The sequence below is a fragment of the Danio rerio genome, chromosome 8 (assembly GCF_049306965.1).
Source record: "Danio rerio strain Tuebingen ecotype United States chromosome 8, GRCz12tu, whole genome shotgun sequence".
Taxonomy (NCBI): domain Eukaryota; kingdom Metazoa; phylum Chordata; class Actinopteri; order Cypriniformes; family Danionidae; genus Danio; species Danio rerio.
Genome location: NC_133183.1, coordinates 21490289 through 21503519, shown reverse-complemented (window position 1 = coordinate 21503519; position 13231 = coordinate 21490289). Strand labels below are relative to the sequence as shown.

Below are 13231 nucleotides of genomic sequence, written 5' to 3'. Positions count from 1 at the left end.
TCCATAGATCGTTAGCCCAATTTCCACCAAATTTGGCTCAGACTATGCTGACAAAAATTTTCCAGTTGCTCTGTAGCATTATGCCGTGCTTGTTTATGATGTTGCCGCTGGGCTGCTTTACCCCAATAATTGCTGATTGCAGCTACATTTTTGTATTTTTTTTTTTTCAATTTTTAAGATGCCATTTAATTTTTAAAAATCATACACTTTCTTTCTCCTTCAAGTCAGCAATAAGGCTTTATTTATCTCTTAATAAATATGAAAAAATACACTATGAATACTAAATCCTTCACATATTTGAATGACTATGTTAAAATCTTTACATAATTACACTGCTTATCATTAATGAGAGTTTTTATTTTACCCATAGTCCCATTTGTTTTAACAAGGGTTATATAAGAGATTAAAACACACTTTAAAACACACACTAAAAATGCTTTTCAGGATATTCAATAAATAGAAAGTCTAGTTTGTATTTGATAAAGAAATGGCAGCATATTTATACAAGGAAATAAATAAATGACCTCATTCTGAGAAAATCAAAGACTCAATAACAGTATAAACTCTAATATGATCAAGTTATAGGTTATCAAGTTACGCTGCTACTCGCTGAAGAACAGGGAAGCTTTTTTGGCTCAGTTCTTCCTGACGAACAGAAGTTCACATTAGGAGGTGAATCACTACAGACGCTCAATTCACACATTGACAGTTATAAATAAACCCTGCACTGAGTCTCCACATGGCAAGACTGACACACACACACACACACACACACACACACACACACACGCACGCACGCACGCACACGCACACGCACACACACACTTTTAGCTCCTGAATGTGACCTCAGGCTGTTTTGCTAGAATTCAGCTGAAAGAAATAAAAACAGCTGTCTGAAATGTAAGATTGCCTTAAGAACCAGAGATTATAAAGATGGTAAACAGAGGTTTAGTCTAAAAATAGACTGCGTGTGTCATAGTGATGCGTGTTATCAGGTAATTGTTGCAGGAGAAGTGTCAAAGTGTTAATTTGATCCAAACACCAGCATGTTTATGTTGAGGATGAGCATCACACTTCATGCCCTTCATATGAGGAGGCTTTCATTATACTGAAACCACACTTTATTGAGTGACTACACATGCAAATGCCTCTGCAATAGTGGTTTGCAAATTTACACAGGTAGCCTACAAAGCCTACACATGTGTAGCTGCCCATCATTGTGAAGCAGTTAATTCATGATCAGTGATTCAGTATTTTATCAGGTCTGATTTTTTTAATTTTGGTTATCAATTTTTTTAAAGGGCACCTATAATGAAAATCAACTTTTGTAAGCTGTTTGGGCAAAACTGTGTGTATGTATAGGGTTAGGGTTAAATAATATTTTAATGAGTTAAAAATATATATATGAAAAAAAAGCAAAACATTAATAAAATCCAACAACTTTATCTCAATAATAGCTCAACACAGTGTAGTTTAATAGGCATGGGACGATAACTGGTTTCAAGGTTTACTGTGGTTTAGAAAAGTCAGGGTTTTAAAACAGCCAAAATCCTCTGCTATACCGTTCCTAAGGTATATGTAAAAAAAAATTATTCACAATTTTTATTTTTATTTATTTTTAAAAATCTTTTAGGACAACATTATCTCCAGCAGAAAATATATCCAAAGATGACATTTTAAATAGTACAGAAATCTGTGTTTTTGACAGTAATGAAGACAGCAGAAGCGAATGATTCGAGTTATTTAGCTTGACATGTTTACTGTTCCAAAATATTTTAAATGTTTCTCAAAATAAAACATATCATCTTCAAAGGGGAAAAATATTAAATAGTTTTTTATATTTATTATATTTATAGACATTTTAAAAGAATATATTTTAGAGCAGTGATCACATAAAAACTGAAAACCGAGATATTTTTATGCAAGGTTAACATATCATCAGAATCTTATACCGGCCATTTTCTGTCAGATCACACTTACCAAGCTGGATGTTTCGGACCCAAACACTCTGCTTGGTCTCTTTCAGGATCTTCTCAAAGTAAACGCCAGCAAACCCACTGGAGCAACAGGCCACCAACACAGCCACCAGGCCCACAAACTGAGAGCCAGCTGTCAAATGCTCTTTCTGAGGGTCTGCTGGAGAGTCTGTAGGCCACTGTTCAAACAAACAAATCAGGCATCAAACACTACAGCAAAATTAAGTGTTTCATTGCCAGTCAAAATCAAGCCAAGATACCTGTACAAATGCAACACCAGCCATGAGAATGAGCAGAGACAACCACTGGTAAACCCCAAGTCTGCGGCCCAGCATCGACACAGAAAACAGGGCTGTAGTCAGGATCTTCAACTGGTACGTCACCTTGAAATGCATATAGCACCCAAAAAAGGTTTACATTTAACTGTCTGTGTGTGTGGGGTTTGGGGGGGGGGTACACTTATCACAAGATGAAATTGAAAATATAAATACAGCACTAGAAGAATTTATAAGTCATCAAATCATCCTGTATTGTGCGCACAAGTACCTTAAATTAATGATAGAAAATGACCCATTAAAAGAGCTTAGAAATACTATTTTAATGGAGAACAGAGTTCAGAGGAGCTAATATGCAAAACAATCTCTGATGTTCATAAATGAAGCTCAGCATAAAGAAATTCTCTCAACAGTAGCATATTCAGTATTCAATGAAAATAACCCAGATTAAATAAAATGGCTATAAAAAACAGTCACCAATTGTGATTTATCCACTATTTAAATAATATATTTTGATCAGTGATTTGTAAGGATCACAACCCATGGTTCGGAACTCGCATGGCTCGAGGATTAATAATTTTTTTTTACTGGTAGATTAATCCTAAACTTGTAACGATCACAGAGAGATCGCCTTTCGCGTCATTCAAATAACATGTATGAAAGCATTTGGGCTTTCCTGTAAAATATAATGATGGAAGAAGTTTTGGTTGGGTTATACTGGATGTGGTGGGTTTCATTAAAGGTGTTTTCTGACACTACTTGTTTGACCTGCATCAATGCATTCAGTGTAAGCTGCATGATTAATCATTAAAAGACCGGGATCTTAGCAATCATGCAGCAAATTATAAATGATGGTGATTTAAATATGTTTGTTTATTCTTCCAATCACTGAATTCAAATCAGTTTGAAAAATGCAAAAATCAAGAAAGAGATTCAGTCTTTAGTCTTTTGAGTTAGTCATAAAGTTAGAAACAGTCAAATAACACAGAAGTACTGGGATAACGGTTTATAGTTAAGATAAAACCACTGATTAAGTTAATATAATATTTAAATGTAAATTAATATTTACTCAGTCATCAAAATTATGCCACTGAATAATGACTATAAAAATGACAAATCTTGAAGTTTCAACTGAATCATTAATTGAAAACCAGACTAAAAATAAATATGGGTTGTATAAATATAATGTTAGATTTGTACATTTTACAGTTAACAGTAGTAGTAACAGTGAATTATTCGATAATTTACCATTTACTTTTGTTCAGCTGATTATTTCTTCATTTTATTTTTTAAAAAAATTACAGATTTTAGGTTCTGTTTGTTAAAACCAAGTGTCTTGCAGTACTGTTTTGGTAATAATTGGAAAGCGAATTATATTTGTCTCTTCCTTTTTGGCTGATCCAAAAATGGTCCGATCCACGACTAAAAAAAACAATAATGTGATCCGAACCGTGAGATTTGTGATCAGTTACACCACTAAGTTATGAAGCTGCTTAAAAAGCAGACAATCAGGATTTAAGTTGGTTTGTCAAGACTTTGCCCATGCAGCTTCCCGTTCATTAAATAGTTCTGACAATGCATTTTAACCTTTTGTATATTTTTTAAAAGGTGAATGTTTGTGAATAATAATCATAAAAATCATACAATTATTTCTCGCCATTTTCAATATCCTGAATTTATGTAATTTTATTCTAATTAAGTTTATTCTAATTAAGCAAAGGTCATGTAAAAGATCATGAATATTGATATAATTCACATAGCACTTATTGATGATTACAGGATTATGCTTAGTTTTTCATCTCTATCTACTGCAACCACTCAATAATCCGTAATATTTTTTTGCAAATAAAGCCTAAAGCTTAGGAACATTTCTAAGTGGTAAATAGGAGACAGGATCCAATCATTTTTTGGGGGAATTTCAGGTTAGGTCTTATGGGTGAATATACAAATTGAAATAAATTAGTACAGGATTTCTGCCGGTTTAATCAAGTCAAAATAAAGACTTTTTAAAACCCTTTTAAGATCATTATGAATTAAATTTTAGACTTATACAGGGCTAAACACTAATAATCATTTCTAATAATCCCGTTGGCTGCCACAAAATAAAAAAATAAATAATCTAATGTGCTTATTTTTTAGCAACATATTTTATGTGCCAAAACAGAAAAACTCTAGTTGTATGAACTTTTTTCAACATAATATATTTTTTCTTTTCTTAATGACAAGTTTAACATTATTTATTATGGAGACAATGACAAATAATAAAAAATATAGTTTTGTTGACTTTTGGTCCAAATTGATTGAGTAGTGTATCATGTAAAGTGATACGTTGATCTGTTATCTTTAATACATTTTAAGATTATTTAAAACCCAGCGGCGACCCTGTAGTAAGTAATGTACATTTATATTGTGCATATATTGTGTATGGCCATACACCCAAAGCACTTTACAATTGTGTGAGGGGGGTCCCTCCACACCACCACTAGTTTGCAGCATCCACCTGGATAATGGTGCCAGTGCACTTACCAAACACCAGCTGCAGGTGGAGGAGAGACAGTGAAGAGCCAATTCGGTGGATGGGCATGAGTGGGAGGCCATAATGGGTAAGAGCCAATACAGGGAATTTGGCCAGAACACACCCTTACTCTTTAGAACCATGCAATTTTTAATGTGCCAAGGGATAATAAATAACCACAGAGAGTCAGAACCTCACAGTTTAACGTCTCATCCGAAATATTGCACTCACTGACAGTATAGACAACAAAAATTCGCAAACTGCATTGCAAACTTGTACGCTTGCAACTACACCTCTGAAGCTGTAGTTAGAAGCATAATTCGTGGCTGTGTTCTATTTCAAAATATCCCCCCTTTGCCCTATTAATTTAGAATGCAATGATTTTAAAAACAAAATGAAAAAAAAAATCTTTAAAGTTACTTTAATTCCCTTTCAAAGTATTTTTACCGTTCAGTTTTAGCAATCTTCATAGACAATTGCGTTCCCTTCGTAGTGCACTTTGAAAACATTTATGCCATTTTGAACACAGGCGTGGCTTATGGCGAAAGCTAAAGGTGATTATTTAAAAGCGGAATTTACATTATGTCTCCAAAGCTTGCGAAAAACAAAAGTATATAGCATACTTAATGGTTTTAATTTGCAATTATTATCTGTACTGTATATGACATGGGCCTGTTGGTCAAAAGATTTCTGCAGTGGTTTGAACGTGTCAAATTGTAGAAGTAGACTTTTCAAAACAAAAATAAATAAAATAAATAAATAATAATAAAAAAATAAAACAATATCATACTTAATAATAATAATAATAATAACATCAATAATAATAATAATAATAATAATAATAATAATAATAATAATAATGAATATTAATAACTATTATTATTTTTAATAAGTAGGATTTTTTTTTATAAATAGCCTAATGTAAATTATGCCTACAACCATTAACAATTTATATGATTTATATATAAGATTAGAATAAATGTTAGCTAAGTGATTTTATATGAAATATTCTTAATAATATTTGTAAAGGAAACATTTGTAGGTCCTATATCTGTCGTTTATATACATTTCAATTAATATGGAAAGCGAGTGCAAGTTTTTACCAAAACTAATATTGGATCTTTTTTAAATGTGTGTGCATGTAAAACAATAATTTGCACAAAAAAATTGTGGGGGTTTTTGCTAAACAAGTAGCTACTCCACTCCGTTTAGAGCAGGGGTGTCAAACTCAATTCCTGGGGGGCCGAAGCCCTGCACAGTTTAGTTCCAACCCTGCTCCAACACACTTACCTGTAGGTTTCAAACAAGCCTGAAGGACTCAATTAGTTAGATCAGGTGTGTTTAATCAGGGTTGGAAGTAAACTGTGCAGAGCTGCGGCCCTATTGGAACTGAGTTTGACACCTGTGGTTTAGAGCGTCATTATAGACATTCTACATTATAACTAACATGGTTCAAACGATGCATCTGCAACAGAAAAACAAGGGTTTTGGGAAACACACGTCACTACATCATTCTTTTCCCAAACAATGCATCATACTATGATAGTTCAGTCACGAGCTATGTCGTTGTTTGGGAAACGCAGGGTGATGTGGCTGGGGCATTATAAACATCAATTAATAATTTTAAATCATCAAATGCTGAGTGCATCCAATCCAAGGCATGTATACAAAATACACATAATGAATTTACACAATACACACACAAATATTATGTAAATACGAACTTTTAGGAAAAAAAACAAACAGGTTTGGAAACACTTGCGGGTGAGTAAACAATGACAGATCTGTCCATGTTTAGGTGAACAATCTCTTCAATTTCATAATTTCCCCAATTACAGCTAAAAATGCCATCCAAACTAAAATTAAAGGGATGTTGCAGCATCGTGATCAAGTCTTGACTAATATTTGATGCAAATTTGATAATAAGGTGTCTCTTGGAAAACAGTCATGGAACAATGGCCAAGTCCAGTCTTTAAACCTAGTATGAGTGTAACATTTTATTTACTATATTACGATAGACAAATAATATTCTCTCCTCATTTTAACTGAACCAGTCATCTCTGACAAATCTAAATCTGTACTTATATAAAAATCAGCTTGTTACAGAGCCACCTATGGTCTGATTGGGGTGTATGCGTGCATTTGAGTAGTGAGGGAGATGTGGGACCATCCTGCAAGTGTTGAAGAGACTTAATTTAGGTGGACCAGATTTTTTTAGATTTTTAATATCAGAGCAAATACCTTTATGTTTAGACCGCTAAATGGCCATAAAATGCTACTAAATGATGAAAATGATCTTACCTGGTAAGTAGCAGCATCAAGGTTGGACAGCGCTACGTAGAGCAGGTTATTCTGTAGTGTGTAGATCCCTGAGGGAATAGCCAGCTTCAGCGTCTCTACAGGTTTGTGTATGATCTCCTGTCTCATAATACTGCTCAGGGCTCGGCCGCTGTAACCTGTGTCACACACACACTGGTTAGCCAATAATAATTTACCAGGGAATTATTAAACAGCCATGCCACCATGATGTAGACTTTATGAGAAAATTATTTAGTTTAATCTGGGTTCAAGAGGGTAGACTGGTTTTACAGGGATAGTTCACCCCAAAAATTTAAACTTAATATTTACTCTCCCTCAAGTCTTTCCTAACCTTTACGCATTTCTTTTTGCTGTTAAACACAGAAGAGGATATTATTAAGAAAGACAAAAACCTGTAACTATTGACCTCCATAATAGGAAAAACAAATACTACGGAAGTCAACGGTTACAGGTTTCCATTATTCTTCAAAACATTTGTTCAAAAGAAAGCTCAAACAGGTGAGGAAATAATGACAGAACAGTCAGTTTTGCATTAACACTTTAAGCAGTTAAATCCCTAATTTCATACATCATTGTTTAGCAGCATATCATCTGACCAGTAAATGCAAACTGGCTACAGTTCAATTGCATTTGAAGTTTGCATGAATACAAACTGTCTGACGACTGATTGAAACTTTGCTACAAGCTGTTGACCATTCTCTAAATTCTTTTAAAACATCAACAAAACACTTCGAGTAAATATTCAAGGTCAAAGGTGACAAAGGTTTGAGAATACCTTCCTCCCTTGAAGAATATGTTGTAACTATTTGTTTACAGAGACATTACATTAAATGTAAAATTTTAGGATTTTATTTATATTAAAAAAACATCTGTTCAACATTAAGGCTACATTTACTCGATTGAGAAAAACAGTGTAGAACACACTGTAAAATTGCTTCAATTTAAAGGTAACTTTTACATAAATATCTATTTTAAAATGCATTTCTTTCTGGTGTTTTTAAAGCTGATGGTTATACTGAAATCCTGAAAATCATCAAATGGTTTTTAAAGAATTTTTATAGAAACTAAAAATTGTCACAAAAACTTTAACAAGTTTAAAACACATTTAAAATATACATTCTATGTTTGTTGAAATAAAAAAAAACATAAATTTACACAATTATAAACAAACCAAGACTTTTTTTTGCAACCAAAACTCAAAACATCTAAAAAAGTAGATGTTAACATTATGCTGAAACATCGGTTTATTTTTTTTTCAAAACTACTAACCACAGAGTTATGGGATCAGAAAAATCTGTAAACATTTTTTTTATTTTAAATGAGGAAAATAAACATGCCTTATGGATGTGACCAGAAATTTAGCAAGTTTATAGTGTACAGTATACTTTGTATAAATTCTGTAAATTAAGCTGCACAACCCAAAAGAAACGATGCTAATCAAAAGGATAAGAGTTTACTCACTATAGAAGAAAAACGATTAATTTTAGTTTTAATTTTTTGCATTTATGAGGAAAAAGCTTGAATATGGATGTGACATCTCTGTTATTAATGTGACCGATGTGAAACTGGTACTTGTGTGACTTTGGTAAATCAAATATAATTGTTTGAAAACACAGACAGGGAAATTTTTTAGTTTTTAATGTACTGTAAAATACTTTCTTCTCACTTTTGGTGATAAAAAAATTTCATGGCACGGATGACATTTGCATGGAATTGTTTGTATAGAGTATTGTTGCTTTTCTGATGATTTAACGTGCTGTACTGTTGTCATTAATTGTGAGTTGATTTTGATAAAAGCATCTAATAAAGGAGTAAAACTAAACACAGTTAGGCCCATAACACCCATACCCAGGAAGCAGAACAAACCTTTCTTCTTTCAGCCTAATAAAACTATTGACTGGGAAACAGTGTGGGACAATACATTCCCTAATTTTTATAGTTTATGTATTTTTAAAATATTCACAGGGCATATTTAACTACACGTATATGACATATCATAAGTTCATCTCCACATCCTTATTGTAAGTTCTGTGAAGCAGACCGTCCAGACACCTTTTTACTTATGATGTGGGAATGTCTGGAGGTGCAAAAACTTTGGGATTCTGTGCTGGACATTTTATTTCAAGTTACAAAAATTTGTTTAGGCGAAGATCCTGTATTGTTATTATATAAGGTTAACTCTCAATTCTAGGCGTCACAGTGGCGCAGGGGGTAGCACGATCACCTCACAGCAAGAAGGTTGCTGGTGCAAGTCCCAGCTGCGTCAGTTGGCATTTCTGTGTGGAGTTTTCATGTTCTCCCCATGTTAATGTGTTTCCTCCAGGTGCTCCAGTTTCCCCCACAGTCCAAAGACATGCAGTACAGGTGAATTTAATAAACTAAATTGTCCGTAGTGCATGTGTGTGAATGAGTGTTTATGGATGTTTGCCAGTGATGGGTTACGACTAGAAGGACATCCACTGCATAAAACATATGCTGGATAAGTTGGTAGACCATTCCACTGTGGCGACTCCTGATTAATAAAGGGACTAAGCCGAAAAAAAATGAATGAATGAACTTTCATTTTCCATTAAATCCAAAGGTCTGTAAAATTTTGGTTAGCCGCTCCAGAGTACAGAGGTGGAAACCCCCTTTATGATCTCTCGGTTAAGCACTGGTTGCATTCACTATTGGAAATACTGTACCTAGAACTGTCATCAGCATGGATCAAACATGCTAAACTGGACATTCGGACAGTGTGGAAATCTATTTATATGACATCAAAGAAATCTTAAGACACTTAAGCCTCATCTAATACAATGAAAGTGAAATGTAATGTTATTTATGTACTTGATTGGTCTAAACTACAGTTTCCTGATGTGCAAATATACGGGGTAATGGTTGTTAAAGCACTTTTCAATCTGATAGTAAAAATTTTATATTTTAATTAAAAAAAAAAAAGAATTACAAAAAAAGAAACTCACTGTTCTCCTTGAAGACGAGCCCCACGCAGGTGAGGATCTTGAGGAACTCTGCCACCACCACAGCAGAGGAGGCCAGGTAACGCGGCCCATCACCCTGAAGGGTGCGCGAGTAACGCATGGTCAGCACCAGGGACGTGGTCTGGAACACCAGAACCCCCAGAGAGAGGTACTTGAGCTTGGCTGATGCCATGATGATGACAGCTTCTCACGAGGAGACCAGGACAGACTGGGGTGACATGAGCCAGAAGAGGGCAAAGAGCAGACAGATGTTGAAATACAATGTTGTCCCAGCTGGGTCTGACAGCCAAGCTGCTCTGTAAACATTAATGGCCATAAACAACACGAGAGCTATATAGAAAAGTAAAGTGTCCTTGAGCAAGAAATTAAACATTGAAACTGCAGTTTGCTAAATTTAGGACTTGAATGCTTGGGACATTTAGGTATGGTTTCACATTCAAAGCCAGGTTTAGGATGTGCAATTGAAGTCAGAATTATTAAACCCTCAGATTTATTAGCCCCTTTGTTTATTTTTTGCCCAATATCTGGGTAACAGAGAGCAGATTTTTTTCAACATTTCTGAGCATAATAGTTAGGTTAATTGAGCAAAGTTATTGTAAAACTATGGTTTGTTCTGTTTAAAGGGGATAATAATTTTGTCCTTAAAATGTTTTTAAAAATATTAAAAACTGCTTTTATTCTAGCCGAAATAAAACAAATAAGACTTTCTTCAGAAGAAAAAATATTATGAGACATACTGCGAAAATTTCCTTGCTCTGTTAAACATCATTTGGCAAATATTTAAAAAAGGAAAAAAATCAAAGGTGGCTAAAAATTCTGATTTCAACTATATATAGGATAATAGGGTATATGCCGAGCTAGTGGTGTTCCCATACTGATAAACTTCAGGTGACCTGCTATTGTGAGTTTTTTCCATTTTATATGGTTCCTTTTAGAGCATCGATGTTGTAATGTAATTAAAATACAATCAGTTAAATAGACTTTGGCATGAAGGCAGTTGTAATTATTGCTGCCATTTATAATAGATGAGGACCAGCAAGACAAGTAAGAGCTATTTAAGTGAACTTGTTTATTCAACAAGCTGTGGATGATGTAAATGCTTATAGAAAAATAAAGTTTCACACAAAAGTAGTAATAAGAAAGAAAACAACGTTTTCACAAAAAAAAAATTAACCGAGTTTAACAGACATAAGGAGGACAAAGGGAACGAGACTGTGCCAAACAAAAGAAAAGACTAAAACAAAAATCAACTAATTAACCTAATTAACTCTTCCCCTAGAACTACAAAATAAAAATAAAAAATTAACCTTTAACATCCGAGACGTCGTATCTTACCCATTCTCTCCTCTCAAAGCAAAACTTACAAGTGTGGCACAAATCCATAACGTAGTGTGTAAAACTAAAAGAATGCTGCATGAGCAGCATGTATATCACAGGAAAAAGCTTACCCATTCCCTTCCCTCCATCTACATCAGAGATGCCCAAAGTAAGGCCCGCAGGCCACAGTTAGCCCATTGTAACCTTTAATTTGACCCACCATGCCAACTAAGAGGAGAGTGCGAATAATGGAGGGGATTGGTGCGAATGCCTTTTACACAGAGATTGTCATTTCTAATCTGACGTAAACTTTTTTTGTTAGTATTATTGCTAAGCTACAAAAAAGCAAACGGAAATTAAATATTACAATCAATGATGTAAATTAAATTAGATTTTTTAAAATGTAAATACTGTCAATCAACAGATAAAGGACTATGCAGAAAAAAATCAAGACAAAAACTAAAGTAATTCTGTCATAATGAAAATGTTTGGTTTTTACTGTAACAAGTTCATTACAAAATGTGGAAAAAAGCACTGTATTGGTTAATACAACACAATTTTTTTAGTCATTTTTAAACCCATAGCAATTTACCTTTGGCCCACTAGCCTCGATCAAGTTTGCTTTTTGGCCATTCATAATAAAAAGTCTGGGCATCCCTGATCTAGAATAAACACAGACATGATGTTCACACTCCAGTTCTCAAGAGTTTGAAACTAAAATGTATAAATGTGTCATAAAAAAAGAATCGTTGCAGGCCTTCTTGAAGAAAAAACAAAACAATTATTACTTTTTTTTTAAATTGATTGTGATATGTCAGTCAGTGCACAATTGAAATGGCTCAGATTCACATTTTTGTCTGAAATTAGGCTTAAATTGGGTCCTGGGGATAGAGAAGATTCAGCTTAAAAAAAAAAAAAAGGAAAAGTGTGTAATCATTTAGGTCAGAGGTGTCCAAAACTAGGTCCTGGAGGGCCGGTGTCCTGAAGAGTTTAGCTCCAACCCTAATCAAACACACCTGAACCAGCTAATCAAGCTCTTACCAGATATACTAGAAACCTCCTGGCAGGTGTGTTGAGGAAAGTTTTTTAGCTAAACTCAGCAGGACACTGGCCCTCCAGGACCGAATTTAGACACCACTGATTTAGTTGAATTGCCATCAAAACACAAAAGAAAATTGGTCAGAATTACATTTTTGATCCCCACTAACGTTACTTGTTTTACCTAACAGTTAAAGTGGTAACTAGTGGTAACTAGTGGTAAATATCACTTCTGTGTGAGCTCAATTGAATAGAGAATATAAAGTCAAAAAGATGAGAGAAATCATCTGTAAAGTGTATATCCGCATTTAGAAGTGAAGAAATATACGTACACGCCTAAAATAGTCAACCCAAATGTCTATATTTTATCGTAAAACACACTTAAGTTACATTGTCAGAAGAATTACGGCCCCAATCAGTTTTCAATTGATCAAGTTTTTAAACTCACCTTTCCTGAAGATCCGGAAGAGTTGTAACGTTAAATTAGTTTGTGAAAAGGAGTTTGAAGGCGAAGATAAACTTCAAAACCATTTCAAAGATGTGTTCTTGTTGAAGAGTACGTCTTAAATTGAATTGCCATACAGTGTGGTAAATAGTTGAGCAGTGCCTTGTTGACAGTTTAACACGAGAGCTACTGCAGCTAAGCTATTTCTTGAGAGAATCGACTGTTCCGGGTGTTCATTGCGCATGATCATCTGCTATACGTCGCTCCCATGGCGGATTCCCTCGTCCATCATGAATGAAAAACAAACTGTCAAGTGAAGTGCAGAAAATCTTCACTTGAATCTCAACAGTCTTGCGGTACTTCCT

General features: G+C 34.2%; 1 protein-coding gene across 2 annotated transcripts in view; it reads right to left on the bottom strand.

Moving 5' to 3' along the window:
- slc35a3a (solute carrier family 35 member A3a) overlaps positions 1–13231 on the bottom strand; it is a 17784-nt gene extending 4553 nt beyond the window's left edge. Inside the window, exons 1-6 of one of the 2 annotated variants that reach the window (NM_001123249.1) lie at positions 12870–13149; positions 11976–12045; positions 10049–10274; positions 7068–7222; positions 2237–2359; positions 1981–2155 (exon numbers count right to left, since the gene is read on the bottom strand). In NM_001123249.1, coding sequence (NP_001116721.1) covers positions 1981–2155; positions 2237–2359; positions 7068–7222; positions 10049–10238 — 643 coding nt within the window. In that variant the 5' untranslated portion in view covers positions 10239–10274; positions 11976–12045; positions 12870–13149. Of the gene's footprint in view, positions 1–1980; positions 2156–2236; positions 2360–7067; positions 7223–10048; positions 10275–11975; positions 12046–12869 lie in introns of both variants that reach the window. The other variant, XM_005166851.6, reaches the window with a different exon arrangement.